At 42.5% G+C, this 16,901-nt stretch overlaps 1 protein-coding gene across 1 annotated transcript; it reads left to right on the top strand.

Annotated features, from left to right (window-relative positions):
• The first annotated feature begins 2,183 nt into the window (after positions 1-2,183).
• Positions 2,184-16,413, top strand: LOC119725040 (tectonin beta-propeller repeat-containing protein 2-like). The gene is made up of 6 exons (XM_038196406.1): positions 2,184-2,363; positions 3,513-3,584; positions 5,239-6,049; positions 11,519-11,622; positions 12,773-12,844; positions 15,292-16,413. The coding sequence occupies exons 2-6, from the start codon at positions 3,565-3,567 to the stop codon at positions 16,109-16,111; spliced, it is 1,827 nt and encodes a 608-aa protein (XP_038052334.1). The 5' UTR covers positions 2,184-2,363; positions 3,513-3,564; the 3' UTR covers positions 16,112-16,413.
• The last annotated feature ends 488 nt before the right edge of the window (positions 16,414-16,901 follow it).

Below are 16,901 nucleotides of genomic sequence, written 5' to 3'. Positions count from 1 at the left end.
AAATAGGCCTCCTATTTTGTCAGTGTTTTTAATAAACAGATGTTAACAGTTAACCATTTAAAACAGTTGATAATATTATACACAAATTGATACAGATTTGACTTCTAAATTCAATGATTTATTTCTTCCTGTCCTTTCATCTTTGCCCCATATTTTTTTGACTCGCCAGCCGGGCTACTTAAGTACTAGTTTGACTAGCCCGCCGCTGTTTTGACTAGCATTTGGCTAGCGGGCTACCCCTAATTTCGAACCCTGAGACAGATGGAACAAAATAAGCTTACTATATCTAGTTACTTCTCGTGTCCACAAAGGACACTGCATTTGTTTATTAATTATCAATAGCAAATAGTGGATCATGTAGTCAAATCGATACGATTATAACAAGGCCAAGAGAGGGTGGTGTGACAATGTAACATCTGTCTAGAATAAAACCCACGTTACTGGGTTTCGATTCAAGACATGCGACACCAAAATAATTTATTTACTAACAGGATGGTCGTGAGCGCATGGCGTGGACGTCATGAGCGTAATACGTCATCGACATGAATAATTCATTGCGTGAGTTTTAACCAATCGTATTTCTAGCTCGAGGTTGCTCGGTAACTCCTTGCGCACGATAATAAACGTGCACCCTCACGTGGTTGACCCAGGTCACCGGATTAGAAACATTCGTCCAATGGGAGCGCAATATTATGGATGTCACCAGCACGCGTTTAATGGGCGATGTAGACGAGCTCACCTCGACTCCAATGTATTCATTTAAGATTAATTGTAACTACCATGAACACTTTTTTATTCGATTCCATTGTAATATTGGGAGGAGGGGGGAACTCGCACAACACAAAACTATAAACTAAAAAATATAATACTAAACTTTATACTAAAATATAAACAAAAAGGGAAAGTTTGTGAGGAACTGCATTAATAGTGGAGACACTATACACATTATTTTGTAGTTTCAAACAAAACGACACATCATAGAATTTGTGTACTCAACTTCAACTAGTTCAAGACTTAAGAAAGTAACTAAAATGAGGTATCGAAAACAAGAATCGAAATCCGGACTACACTCAAAAACTAACACACACCAATCTAAAGTAAAACCAGATTTAGAAAAAAAATATTTTAAAACCAACAGAACAAACACTGAATACCAATAAAGTGTGAAATAAAAGACCTTATTATATTTTGGCTTAAAAAAAAAAAAAACAATGACTCTGCAGCAGACAGGACTGTATGGGCAGAACGAGAGGGTACAAAGGTACCGTAGGCTTCTCTGCTGGTGTCGTAATGAACGTGGCGTGGTGCGTGGGTATAATGCGGCAAAAGGAACAGATGGGGAACCACTACTTAACGAAACACAGCTAAATTACCGGGAGGAACACTACTATTTAGGTGATTAAAGAAAACAAAAATGTGAGTGATTTCTGGCACAATATAGCACTGCCTTAACCCTGAAATGGCCGGGTTATTTTGACCATCTCTCAGCCGGGTAGGGGCGGATTTCGCCCCCCCCCCCTCTAAGATCTTGGCCATCGAGTGACGACAAATTTTGAAAGTCGGTACATGCATAGAGCATTTCATCATAAACATACCCAAGAAATTTCATGACTATAGGTCAAAGGGTTTTGGAATTACGGCTAATTAATTATTCATTTGAATGAATGGTAGTTCTGCTCTGTGTACACGACGTTTAATGGAAAAATTAAGTTAAAAAATTTTTCTCTGCGCGGCAACCCGTCGTCCGATTTTTATGTTTTTGGTATCAAAAGATGCGCAAGGCTCGAGGCTAAAAAGTCATAACAGCTCGGGTCGCGAATTTTTTTTAAGGCAATCGCGGAAAAAGTTGAGGGGGGGGGGGCGGATTCCGCTCCCCGGCCCTTTTAGGGTTAATGATCAACTCCCCGTCATCCATATACGCAAAACTTCGGATGTTGAAATAACAAGCAAGGTAAGAGTATAATTCACTCAATTTCTGAAGGTTGTGCTTTACAGACAGGAACCGCCGTCTTGTTTCAGTGAAACTGAAATTACATATCAATGTAATTCCATCACCACATCTCAAGAGACAAAAACCAACAAACATAAAACGGCGCCAGATGCAACGTCGATATTTCGTTACCAAAAAAAAAAGGAGAGGAGGGTTAGGGCTAATCATCACAGAGATCTATACGTTTGTCATTGCCGGTTCCTCGGTGCATCAAAGCAACGAATGACTTCTTGCTTACCAACCAAAATGACGACTGTAGGTTATATTAACGCCTCCAACTTCGGTCTGAACACCACTCCCAAGACTGCAGTGCAGTAAGAAGCACCAGACATCACCAGACATCCGAGTCAGCGATAGCGCAGCATTATCGGTGGTGAGTGAGACTTTCTCATTTCGGTGTAAAACGTTTGCAGAGACAGTTGGAAAATTAAGCCAAATGTAATAATGTTATTTTATCTCATTCATTTGAGTTGTTTAACTAAAAAAAATTAGGCCTGATGTTTCGGTCTTAACAAGACCGTGACCTGCTTCAGACTGACAGTGGTACAAGAAACATTTACGTAGGGGACACACAGGGGTGGAAGGAGAACACAAATTGAGGGATTAAACACGAAGAGGGCGTGGACCAAGGGAGTGTGGCAGTAGGTGAAGATCAAAGGGAAGGGGCAGGAAGGAACAAGGGGAGGGGGTTGAGAAGGGAGGGAAGTGTGAGATGAATAGGTGTGTAAAAGGAGGGATTGTTCTGCAGGAGAAGGAACTAAGGGATGTGGCACAGGGTAATAAGGCCAAAAAAAAAAGTCTCCGGTTTCTGGTATGTAGCTTGCCCAAAAAGTGATGCGGCGACGCGGCTTTTTTTTTTACCTGATTTTTTTGCTTCAAATGTCGGCTGATGACTGCAAATGGTGTCCGACTAAACTAAGTGCAAATAATATATGGGAGTCCAGAGAGGCCACATAAAGCTTATTCTCGACCATAACTCCATCTAAAAACACGTTACAATTGTGCAGCAGCAGGATTCCAGTCAAAACAGTGAGTTTGGCGGTTTTGAGACATCATCTTTCATTGAAAAAAAACCTTTTTCATTTTGCCGACGCGCATGGCTACGGCGACGCGCGCGCATACCAGAAACCGGAGACTTTTTTTTTTTGGCCTAAGAAGAGGTTTTTTTTTGTCGCCATTCATAATTTTTTTTTTTAATTCAACATCGAGAAACATACGCTTGATAATAAGTGTTCTCCTCGTCCTGTTCAATATTATTTACAGTCATGTATACTTTTGTTTTAATTCTTAACGCCGAATATTAAATTCGTATTCGTATAATGTAGTTTAACGGGAAAAGGTATGAACCGTAGTATGAACCGGCCTTCATGATTAAAAAATTATGTTTGTGGTTGCCCAAATGACATGATGTCTATAATGTTTTGTGTGTAAAGTTCACCTCTACGTAAACTACGTTCACCATGTCCTCAATTCAAGCAAAGCTATGGCCTATCCAAAAAGTTCTTAACATTTTGCTCAACAGGTCTACTGGATCACATTGTCTGCAGTTACCTCGATTCAACACCGTCTTAAAGATGGTCTTCAAGTATCATTGGTAAGTTTCACCATGTTACAGCTTTTTGTATTTCTCCAAAATTCATGCTAAACTTGTGATAAAACAAAAACTTAATGTACAGCCAATGTGACATTGGCTGTACAGTAAGTTTTTGTTTTATCATTATTCGTACCAAAATGACATCGCCTATTTAAAATGCAATAATTTCAAACCTACGTGCGTCAGCCTCGTTGGTCCACTAGCCCTGTTTATCGTTTGATATCATGACAACAATGCGTATTGCAAGCATACCAGGAAGGCAGTATCGAATGAGAGCCGAACACTGGTTCTCGGTTTTTCTTTTAAGTCATTTCATTTGAGAGGGAATCAGTCTAGCCTTGACGAATGCTGTCTAGCCAAGCTTTTTACCTGAACAAACGGTCCGATCCGGCAGACGTACGTATACAGGTTGTTGTCAGTACATGTACATGTAAATGTACATTACAGCGCACGTTGCCGACCGGTACGCATACAGTACCTATGTGCGTACCATACGTACGTACTACGTACACCCCATGCGGTAACCACTACGCGGCCTCATGAGGCGATCTTCCACGGCATGGTTACTGTAATACTGTACGTCCGGCCGTGTACAGTGCGGATTTGTGTCTGGGGCCGGCGCGGGGTGTATCCACTGATCTCTATCCGGTTCGTTAGTGTGACGTCACCTCCAGCACTTTCTGCACGATTGGAACCGGAAGTTAACGCAGCTCGAGCGTTTGCAGCCAATGTGCGCAAGTAATCAGTGGTGTGCGCGCGTGTATGACGTTTTCACTAACGAACCGGATATAAAGACTGGATAGCTAATAAAGAGCCGCACAATGTACGAATTTGACGCCATATAGGTGAGACCGGCTGGTGATCTACAAAGGACAAGTTGTCGTTTTTATAGACAGCATGATTTCTTTTGTAACGTCGCGGTTCACTTGACTTATATTTTGACCACCATCACTGACCAAGGTTAACTACAATTTTTCTAACGTCGTGGTTACTAAAATGCCGCAAATATAACTTTTTCGGCGTTTTGAAATAATAATCACTACGGAAATGTGTCCCTTTTAGAACATCATAATATGTGTACGTGACCAAAATGCGCGTCAACTGTTGATACAACGCGCGCGTATTTACGCGTAGAACGTTCGTATTATACGCGGCCATCTTCGTGAGACCGGGGGCGAATTGGTCAACATGCAAAGTCTACTGTGTGAATGTTGTATGCATATCACCTATCCAGTCTTTATATAGAGATCAGTGGGTGTATCGCACAGCCAGGCAAAGCGGAGCTAGCTAGGGGCTGCGCGCGGCGTACGTGTGCCGCGGACCGTTTGTTCAGCTCAGATTTTAAAATAAACTTGGCTATGTAGACAACATTGGTCAAGGCTAGAATCAGTCTAGGGATGAGCAAAATAATTGTTATTTTGGAAACGTAACCATTCTCGTCTCCCATAAAAACGGGAAAGATTACCAAATGTTCCTCTTCGGCAAACATTTGGTCTGGTATTGACCACAGGTGTTTAGATCACGCAAGGCGTGATGGGAACCAACATGGCGCAGCAGGATCGTACCCATGGAAAAGAGGTTGTCATTGGAGTCGAGGCTCATGTATGCACCCAAGACGTTTAGAGGTGTTTTGTTTTTCTTTTTCCGCCTTCAGTTTGGTGTGGGCCCTCTGCATCATCACTGAGGCTATGGGGCAAACTTGCCAGCCGGCGACCACGGCATGGAGTCGCCTCCCTGGAGCCTTGAAGCACGTATCAGTGGGTCTGTCAGGAGTATGGGGCGTCAACGTTCACGACAACATCTACTACAGAGGCAACTCGTACGGTGAGGAAGAGAGCGCAACCTGTGCGGCCTGGCAACAAATCGGTGGGGCTCTGAAACAGCTTGACGTGGGGAAGAACGTAGTGTGGGGCGTTAACTCAAACGATAACATCTATTATAGACAAGGCATATCCGCGACTAATCCAACTGGTACGGGATGGGCACAGGTGTCTGGGGCCTTGAAACACGTCAGTGTTAGTCAAAATGGGCATGTTTGGGGGGTTAACGTGAATGACAACATCTATCACCGCATTGGGGCAAGCAACTGCAACCAGGGCGGGGACTCTTGGAGGCAGATTGGAGGGGCATTGAAGCAGATCTCGGTGGGTAACTCCGGGGTGTGGGGTGTGAATTCGGGCGATAATATCTACCACAGGGTGGGTACTTACGGTGACCTGCCCTCTGACCCAGACGGCACTGGGTGGAGACAGGTCTCAGGCGCGCTCAAGTATATCAGTTCGGCTGACATGGTGTACGGGGTTAACGCCGGGGATGCGATCTACTATCGAGGGGGTGTGACGGCCGCCACACCCTGGGGTAGCACTTGGCATCAGATCGGAGGGGCCGCGAAGCAAGTTGAGTCTCTGTCGTGCCTGGTGTGGGTAGTCAACTCCAGCGACAATATTTGGAAAAAGAAAACTGACTAAAAGGGATTCTCGATCAGGAAGGCAAACGTACGACACGCACTGCAAATCAAACAGCAGTGTCAATTTGACACCGGTGGTATCTATATAGGACTACCGGTGTTCAATTTACACTGCAGTTTTGCAGTGAAAATGGTACTGGTTTGAGACCTGGTTAATTGATAATCACTTGAAATTAATAAATGCATGAGTTTTATCTTCTGCTAAGATTATACTTTAATTAGATCTATACATCTGGGTTATGTGTCTTTCAAGAAACAAATCTCATCATGGTTCAAATTCTGCTGAACCTTGTCCAATGTTAACAATACTGAACTGACATTCACTTTAGGGCGATTTCTAATCATGTGGCACATTTTCTTTGATCATTGAAAAACAACGCGACCGCCTTTAGGAATGGCTAATTGGAATATTTTATGTGATTTTGCTTTTGGTATAACAGTTTCCTTTAAACATAATTCATACTTGTGTCGTATGGTGCGAAGTGCATTGGCAATCTTAAACTAATTTATGGTAGATAACATAATCAAGGTTATGCAAAATTGCGCCTATTTTTTTCTGACTGTAACAGATGAAAACTGGTACTTGAAATACAAAGTAAACTGAGAAACCATTACGGGAGACCTAATGAATTGAACGAGTTTACTGCAAGAATTATTGACAAGCTTCAGTCGAACCCAGAATTTGATTTCTTTATTGAATTTAAGCTTCTATTTATGTCGCTAATGTCTATATAGAATAAGTTATTTCCTTTCTGGACTATATGCATGAATAAAAAAAATGAAACAATAAAAGCATGAAAAAAAATGTGTTTTGTGGTTTTTTTTGGTCTGAACGTTTTGTTTCACGTTCTTTTAGCGCCATCCTCGGCCCAACTTGTAAGCTTGTTTACTACATTGTAATAACAAAGAAAACCCTTGCTCTTAATAGTGTCAAGATTTTCCCGACATTTATAGAGGAGTGTCTGCCATAGCACTAAACGTTTAGTTGAAGAAAAACCTACCACCATTTATTGATTACTGCATGGAGCTCTAAAACAGCTCCATGATTACTGCAAGTAATGTCATCCGTTTCCGCAAGTTGCATTCTCCTGTGGTAAAAAAGACCAGACAAAAATCACGGTAAACTTTCGCTTTAAAAGTGTTTCTGTACGAGTGTTCTGATGTTGAATAAAGCCAAGAAGAAGTAAGAACCACTAGTGTTATTAATTCTAAACTATAAATCATCCAGCTAGGGCAGAACAATTGACATAGCTGGTGTTGGATTCAGGCTATTGACCCCCCCCCCCGACAGAGGGCCTTACTGACATGTCAGGGGCGGATCCAGGAATTTTTGCAGGGGGGGGGGGCGGGGGTCATCAGCAAATCATTGCTGAAATGTAGACAGAGTTTGTTTTTGTCCGGACACTTGGCCTCCGTAAAATCAATAGGTGGTAGGGGGGGATGGGGGGCTCATACCATACTTCCAATGGGGGCGCTGTTCAAATCCGACGATTATTCATACCATATTGACCCCCTAAACAAGCTGGCTCTGTCTGAATTTTGTGCACAGACGGACATAATTACCAGTATATTTTTGGGGGGCGTCAGAGCGGGGAGGGGGGGGGGTTGCATTATTTTTAATGTATTTCTATGAATTTTTTTGACCCCCCCTACATGTAATGCATTTTAACTGCCTTCCTATACACAGTCTATTCCATATTGTTTTGCCCCAGTAAGTCGGAATGATGATGTGCCTATAAAACTGTGATGATGCATATAATGTGGAATAACAAACGAAAGGTGATTCAAATGGGTATTATACGAGCACTATACTTGTCAACTGAAAAACAAAAAAGAATAACTATTCCGGTTCTATTTCAATGTTCTACTTTTTCAGACAAATTTGTGGTCCCTTCCAATATCCGATTTATTCAAAACTGTTCGACAAGTTCAGAACTAGCCAGCAACTATATTCCTAGGTTCAGAACTATCATATCCAATTTATGTATGTTAAAACTACCATAATCAAATTCGCCTAATCGTTTGCCAGCAAATCTTATTTGCTTCTTTGTGTTAGCAGCGTCAGCATTCACATAGAGTTCCGCTATTTCTTCTGAGCACCAACGGAGATTCTCGTGTATCGTCCGTCAATTTGACATTCTGTGAATCAGATTCGTAATACAGCGCCACCACCGGCAGTAATGAAACCGTGCAATAGAACTTCCATTCACCGTGCAATAGAACTTCTGTTTTCGTGGTGCGGCCGCGCAGTGCGTTGGGACGAATAATTCAATGACATGTGATCAACGATCAACCAATCAGATGACGGGGATTTATTCAGGCGGGTGGCGGAGATCAGAGGTCCGGAAGCTCAAAGACAAAATGGCACATTTACCCCCAAATCCTTGTACTTTGTCTGGCATATTCTCAATTTATCATTTTTTCGAGGGTGGGCAGGGGACGTTAACTCACCCCACCTCATTTAATTAATAGCAAATATGAGTTCTAGTTCACACCTCTTTTCCCCCTTCTCCTTGTTTTTGTGTTGCTTTTTGCTTTTCGGGGGGGGGGGGGGGCTTGCCCCATCCTGGCGACGCCCATGGCCGGCCAAGAGTGTAGACAGCAGGGTTCGACCTAACTAGCCCGCGGGCTTTTTCACTAGCCGCATTTTTTTTATAGAGTGTCTCATAAACAACATACAATGTGCATACATGTAAAACGTGTATATAGCCTGAAAGTTGACACCTGGTGGCGCGCTTCAGGGCCCCTCGAAAAGGAACTAAGGTTTTTGACATTAGGTTTGGTATATTGATTTCTTAGAAAATCACCCTCGCAATTTTATGGAAACTGAAAAATCGCATGACGTGAAAGAGAAATATCGTGCAAAATATTGACCTCTCACTTCCGAAAACTTCCGTGTGCACTCGATGTGAACTCGATCACTCGTTCAAGCATGACAATTTATGAAATAATTTTGTAGCAGACAATTTTTTTAACAAACTTGAAGGATTTAATTTCATTCACAGGCAAATATTAAGTGACAGTTGATAGGAACTGTATTAAAAAGTGATCTAAACGAGCCCGAAAAAATCTAAAATCCATCTGATGTATATTGGTAAATCTTCGCGTCGTTACCATTTTCGTTCTCACGCAAGTACGCGATGTGAAAAAAAACCCGTGATCGAACAAGGAGACCTAGGTACAAAAATAGGTCTCCTATTTTGTCAGTGTTTTTAATAAACAGATGTTAACAGTTAACCATTTAAAACAGTTGATAATATTATACACAAATTGATACAGATTTGACTTCTAAATTCAATGATTTATTTCTTCCTGTCCTTTCATCTTTGCCCCATATTTTTTTGACTCGCCAGCCGGGCTACTTAAGTACTAGTTTGACTAGCCCGCCGCTGTTTTGACTAGCATTTGGCTAGCGGGCTACCCCTAATTTCGAACCCTGAGACAGATGGAACAAAATAAGCTCACTATATCTAGTTACTTCTCGTGTCCACAAAGGACACTGCATTTGTTTATTAATTATCAATAGCAAATAGTGGATCATGTAGTCAAATCGATACGATTATAACAAGGCCAAGAGAGGGTGGTGTGACAATGTAACATCTGTCTATAATAAAACCCACGTTACTGGGTTTCGATTCAAGACATGCGACACCAAAATAATGTATTTACTAACAGGATGGTCGTGAGCGCATGGCGTGGACGTCATGAGCGTAATACGTCATCGACATGAATAATTCATTGCGTGAGTTTTAACCAATCGTATTTCTAGCTCGAGGTTGCTCGGTAACTCCTTGCGCACGATAATAAACGTGCACCCTCACGTGGTTGACCCAGGTCACCGGATTAGAAACATTCGTCCAATGGGAGCGCAATATTGTGGATGTCACCAGCACGCGTTTAATGGGCGATGTAGACGAGCTCACCTCGACTCCAATGTATTCATTTAAGATTAATTGGAACTACCATGAACACTTTTTTATTCGATTCCATTGCAATATTGGGAGGAGGGGGGAACTCGCACAAAAACAAAACTATACACTAAAATATATAATACTAAACTTTATACTAAAATATAAACAAAAAGGGAAAGTTTGTGAGGAACTGCATTAATAGTGGAGACACTATACACATTATTTTGTAGTTTCAAACAAAACGACACATTATAGAATTTGTGTACTCAACTTCAACTAGTTCAAGACTTAAGAAAGTAACTAAAATGAGGTATCGAAAACAAGAATCGAAATCCGGACTACACTCAAAAACTAACACACACCAATCTAAAGTAAAACCAGATTTAGAAAAAAAATATTTTAAAACCAACAGAACAAACACTGAATACCAATAAAGTGTGAAATAAAAGAACTTATTATATTTTGGCTTGAAAAAAAACAAAAACAAATGACTCTGCAGCAGACAGGACTGTATGGGCAGGACGAGAGGGTACAAAGGTACCGTAGGCTTCTCTGCTGGTGTCGTAATGAACGTGGCGTGGTGCGTGGGTATAATGCGGCAAAAGGAACAGATGGGGAACCACTACTTAACGAAACACAGCTAAATTATTAGGAGGAACACTACTATTTAGGTGATTGAAGAAAACAAAAACAAATGTGAGTGATTTCTGGCACTATATAGCACTGCCTTAACCCTGAAAGGGCCGGGTTATTTTGACCATCTCTCAGCCGGGTAGGGGGCAGATTTCGCCCCCCCCCCCTAAGATCTCTGCCATCGAGTGACAAACAATTTTGAAAGTCGGTACATGCATAGAGCATTTCATCATAAACATACCCAAGAAATTTCATGACTATAGGTCAAAGGGTTTTGGAATTACGGCTTATTAATTATTCATATGTATGAATGGTAGTTCTGCTCTGTGTACCGACGTTTAATGGAAAAATTAAGTTATCACGGCGCGTAGCGCCGGAAAATTTTTCTCTGCGCGGCAACCCGTCGTCCGATTTTTATGTTTTTGGTATCAAAAGATGCGCAAGGCTCGAGGCTAAAAAGTCATAACAGCTCGGGTCGCGAATTTTGTTTAAGGCAATCGCGGAAAAAGTTATGGTGGGGGGGGCGGATTCCGCTCCCCGGCTTTTTTAGGGTTAATGATCAACTCCCCGTCACCCATATACGCAAAACTTCGGATGTTGAAATAACAAGCAAGGTAAGAGTATAATTCACTCAATTTCTGAAGGTTGTGCTTTACGGACAGGAACCGCCGTCTTGTTTCAGTGAAACTGAAATTACATATCAATGTAATTCCATCACCACATCTCAAGAGACAAAAACCAACAAACATAAAACGGCGCCAGATGCAACGTCGATATTTCGTTACCAAAAAAAAAAAGGAGAGGAGGGTTAGGGCTAATCATCACAGAGATCTATACGTTTGTCATTGCCGGTTCCTCAGTGCATCAAAGCAACGAATGACTTCTTGCTTACCAACCAAAATGACGACTGTAGGTTATATTAACGCCTCCAACTTCGGTCTGAACACCACTCCCAAGACTGCATTGCAGTAAGAAGCACCAGACATCACCAGACATCCGAGTCAGCGATAGCGCAGCATTATCGGTGGTGAGTGAGACTTTCTCATTTCGGTGTAAAACGTTTGCAGAGACAGTTGGAAAATTAAGCCAAATGTAATAATGTTATTTTATCTCATTCATTTGAGTTGTTTAACTAAAAAAAAATAGGCCTGATGTTTCGGTCTTAACAAGACCGTGACCTGCTTCAGACTGACAGTGGTACAAGAAACATTTACGTAGGGGACACATAGGGGTGGAAGGAGAACACAAATTGAGGGATTAAACACGAAGAGGGCGTGGACCAAGGGAGTGTGGCAGTAGGTGAAGATCAAAGGGAGGGGCAGGAAGGAACAAGGGGAGGGGGTTGAGAAGGGAGGGAAGTGTGAGATGAAAAGGTGTGTAAAAGGAGGGATTGTTCTGCAGGAGAAGGAACTAAGGGATGTGGCACAGGGTAATAAGGCCAAAAAAAAAAGTCTCCGGTTTCTGGTATGGAGCTTGCCCAAAAAGTGATGCGGCGACGCGGCTTTTTTTTTTTTTTACCTGATTTTTTTGCTTCAAATGTCGGCTGATGACTGCAAATGGTGTCCGACTAAACTAAGTGCAAATATATGGGAGTCCAGAGAGGCCACATAAAGCTTATTCTCGACCATAACTCCATCTAAAAACACGTTAAAATTGTGCAGCAGCAGGATTCCAGTCAAACCAGTGAGTTTGGCGGTTTTGAGACATCATCTTTCATTGGAAAAAAACCTTTTTCATTTTGCCGACGCGCATGGCTACGGCGACGCGCGCGCATACCAGAAACCGGAGACTTTTTTTTTTGGCCTAAGAAGAGGTTTTTTTTGTCGCCATTCATAATTTTTTTTTTTTTTAATTCAACATCGAGAAACATACGCTTGATAATAAGTGTTCTCCTCGTCATGTTCAATATTATGTACAGTCATGTATACTTTTGTTTTAATTCTTAACGCCGAATATTAAATTCGTATTCGTATAATGTAGTTTAACGGGAAAAGGTATGAACCGTAGTATGAACCGGCCTTCATGATTAAACAATTATGTTTGTGGTTGCCCAAATGACATGATGTCTATAATGTTTTGTGTGTAAAGTTCACCTCTACGTAAACTACGTTCACCATGTCCTCAATTCAAGCAAAGCTATGGCCTATCCAAAAAGTTCTTAACATTTTGCTCAACAGGTCTACTGGATCACATTGTCTGCAGTTACCTCGATTCAACACCGTCTTAAAGATGGTCTTCAAGTATCATTGGTAAGTTTCACCATGTTACAGCTTTTTGTATTTCTCCAAAATTCATGCTAAACTTGTGATAAAACAAAAACTTAATGTACAGCCAATGTGACATTGGCTGTACAGTAAGTTTTTGTTTTATCATTATTCGTACCAAAATGACATCGCCTATTTAAAATGCAATAATTTCAAACCTACGTGCGTCAGCCTCGTTGGTCCACTAGCCCTGTTTATCGTTTGATATCATGACAACAATGCGTATTGCAAGCATACCAGGAAGGCAGTATCGAATGAGAGCCGAACACTGGTTCTCGGTTTTTCTTTTAAGTCATTTCATTTGAGAGGGGAGGGAATCAGTCTAGCCTTGACGAATGCTGTCTAGCCAAGCTTTTTACCTGAACAAACGGTCCGATCCGGCAGATGTACGTATACAGGTTGTTGTCAGTACATGTACATGTAAACTATGTACATTACAGCGCACGTTGCCGACCGGTACGCATACAGTACCTATCCGGTTCGTTAGTGTGACGTCACCTCCAGCACTTTCTGCACGATTGGAACCGGAAGTTAACGCAGCTCGAGTGTTTGTAGCCAATGGGCGCTAGTAATCAGTGGTGCGCGTGCTTGTATGACGTTTTTACTAACGAACCGGATGTGCGTACCATACGTACGTTCTACGTACACCCCATGCGGTAACCACTTCGCGGCCTCATGAGGCGATCTTCCACGGCATGGTTACTGTAGATACTGTACGTCCGGCCGTGTACAGTGCGGATTTGTGTCTGGGGCCGGCGCGGGGTGTATCCACTGATCTCTATAGACCGCTTGCAGACGCGTTCGATAATCGACGCGCGAAGGCGCGCGACGCCATGTTGTGGGTCAAGCGCATATCTATCCATGCACATTTTGTCCCACAACATGGCGTCGCGCACCTTCGCGCGTCAATTATCGAACGCGTCTGCAAGCGGTCTATATAAAGACTGGATAGCTAATAAAGAGCCGCACAATGTACGAATTTGACGCCATATAGGTGAGACCGGCTGGTGATCTACAAAGGACAAGTTGTCGTTTTTATAGACAGCATGATTTCTTTTGTAACGTCGCGGTTCACTTGACTTATATATTGACCACCATCACTGACCAAGGTTAACTACAATTTTTCTAACGTCGTGGTTACTAAAATGCCGCAAATATAACTTTTTCGGCGTTTTGAAATAATATTCATAAATACCTAAGACAGTTTACGCATTCCTATTGGTCGAGAGCCCGTCACGTGGCCGGTCTTAAACGGATGATAAAGACATGGCTAGCTGGTCTTAAACACTTTTCCAGTGTCACAATAAAATGTGGACTTCTAAAAATCCAGTGCCTCTTATCGTTTCATTGGTTGAACGTTCACAATCCTCACGTAGGCATGCGCAACACTACCAGGGAGTCAGAATTTTAAAGTTCTAAATTCAAAACGCAACGCGCCAGGTGCGTTCTGCGCGATATCGCGCAGAACATGATACGCGCGCGTCAATCTCCATAAAAGGGTTGTTTACATCTTACTCGCCAGCTGAACACTCCATTATTTTGCAAGAGGGATGTTTCAAAAAGCATAAAGTGAATTTGTTGAACAAAATCGGGATGTTTTGAACGAATTATATGATTTTTTCTTACCGAAAAGGTATTTATGAATGGGAATAAATATGTGCTCCGTCAGTATTTATCACTCTGTTTAAGACCACTTAGAGTCTGGGTGCTGATAATTACCCTCGCCTCCGGCTCGGGTAATTATCAGTACCCAGACTCTAAGTGGTCTTAAACAGAGTGATAAAAACCTCCGAAGCACACATTTATTCCCTTAATCACTACGGAAATGTGTCCCTTTTAGAACATCATAATATGTGTACGTGACCAAAATGCGCGTCAACTGTTGATACAACGCGCGCGTATTTACGCGTAGAACGTTCGTATTATACGCGGCCATCTTCGTGAGACCGGGGGCGAATAGGTCAACATGCAAAGTCTACTGTGTGAATGTTGTATGCATATCCGCTATCCAGTCTTTATATAGAGATCAGTGGGTGTATCGCACAGCCAGGCAAAGCGGAGCTAGCTAGGGGCTGTGCGCGGCGTACGTGTGCCGCGGACCGTTTGTTCAGCTCAGATTTTAAAATAAACTTGGCTATGTAGACAGCATTGGTCAAGGCTAGAATCAGTCTAGGGATGAGCAAAATAATTGTTCCTTTGGAAACGTAACCATTCTCGTCTCCCACAAAAACGGGAAAGATTACCAAATGTTCCTCTTCGGCAAACATTTGGTCTGGTATTGACCACAGGTGTTTAGATCACGCAAGGCGTGATGGGAACCAACATGGCGCAGCAGGATCGTACCCATGGAAAAGAGGTTGTCATTGGAGTCGAGGCTCATGTATGCACCCAAGACGTTTAGAGGTGTTTTGTTTTTCTTTTTCCGCCTTCAGTTTGGTGTGGGCCCTCTGCATCATCACTGAGGCTCTTGGGCAAACTTGCGCTTGCCAGCCGGCGACCACGGCATGGAGTCGCCTCCCTGGAGCCTTGAAGCACGTATCAGTGGGTCTGTCAGGAGTATGGGGCGTCAACTTTCACGACAACATCTACTACAGAGGCAACTCGTACGGTGAGGAAGAGAGCGCAACCTGTGCGGCCTGGCAACAAATCGGTGGGGCTCTGAAACAGCTTGACGTGGGGAGGAACGTAGTGTGGGGCGTTAACTCAAACGATAACATCTATTATAGACAAGGCATATCCGCGACTAATCCAACTGGTACGGGATGGGCACAGGTGTCTGGGGCCTTGAAACACGTCAGTGTTAGTCAAAATGGGCATGTTTGGGGGGTTAACGTGCATGACAGCATCTATCACCGCATTGGGGCAAGCAACTGCAACCAGGGCGGGGACTCTTGGAGGCAGATTGGAGGGGCATTGAAGCAGATCTCGGTGGGTAACTCCGGGGTGTGGGGTGTGAATGCGGGCGATAATATCTACTACAGGTTGGGTACTTACGGTGACCTGCCCTCTGACCCAGACGGCACTGGGTGGAGACAGGTCTCAGGCGCGCTCAAGTATATCAGTTCGGCTGACATGGTGTACGGGGTTAACGCCGGGGATGCGATCTACTATCGAGGGGGTGTGACGCCCGCCACACCCTGGGGTAGCACTTGGCATCAGATCGGAGGGGCCGCGAAGCAAGTTGAGTCTCTGTCGTGCCTGGTGTGGGTAGTCAACTCCAGCGACAATATTTGGAAAAAGAAAACTGACTAAAAGGGATTCTCGATCAGGAAGGCAAACGTACGACACGCACTGCAAATCAAAAAGCAGTGTCAATTTGACACCGGTGGTATCTATATAGGACTACCGGTGTTCAATTTACACTGCAGGTTTGCAGTGAAAACGGTACTGGTTTGAGACCTGGTTAATTGATAATCACTTGAAATTAATAAATGCATGAGTTTTATCTTCTGCTAAGATTATACTTTAATTAGATCTATACATCTGGGTTATGTGTCTTTCAAGAAACAAATCTCATCATGGTTCAAATTCTGCTGAACCTTGTCCAATGTTAACAATACTGAACTGACATTCACTTTAGGGCGATTTCTAATCATGTGGCACATTTTCTTTGATCATTGAAAAACAACGCGACCGCCTTAAGGAATGGCTAATTGGAATATTTTATGTGATTTTGCTTTTGGTATAACGGTTTCCTTTAAATTAAACATAATTCATACTTGTGTCGTATGGTGCGAAGTGCATTGGCAATCTTAAACTAATTTATGGTAGATAACATAATCAAGGTTATGCAAAATTGCGCCTATTTTTTTCTGACTGAAACAGATGAAAACTGGTACTTGAAATACAAAGCAAACTGAGAAACCATTACGGAAGACCTAATGAATTGAAAGAGTTTACTGCAAGAATTCGTGACAAGCTTCAGTCGAACCCAGAATTTGATTTCTTTATTTAATTAAAGCTTCTTATTTGTCGCTAATGTCTATATAGATTTAGTTATTTCCTTTGTGGACTATATGCACGAATAAATAAAATGAAACAA

The sequence above is a fragment of the Patiria miniata genome, unplaced genomic scaffold (genome assembly GCF_015706575.1).
Source record: "Patiria miniata isolate m_02_andy unplaced genomic scaffold, ASM1570657v1 HiC_scaffold_18, whole genome shotgun sequence".
NCBI classification, from domain to species: domain Eukaryota; kingdom Metazoa; phylum Echinodermata; class Asteroidea; order Valvatida; family Asterinidae; genus Patiria; species Patiria miniata.
The sequence above is the reverse complement of the archived record's forward strand: the minus strand, read 5'-3'. Positions and strand labels throughout refer to the sequence as shown.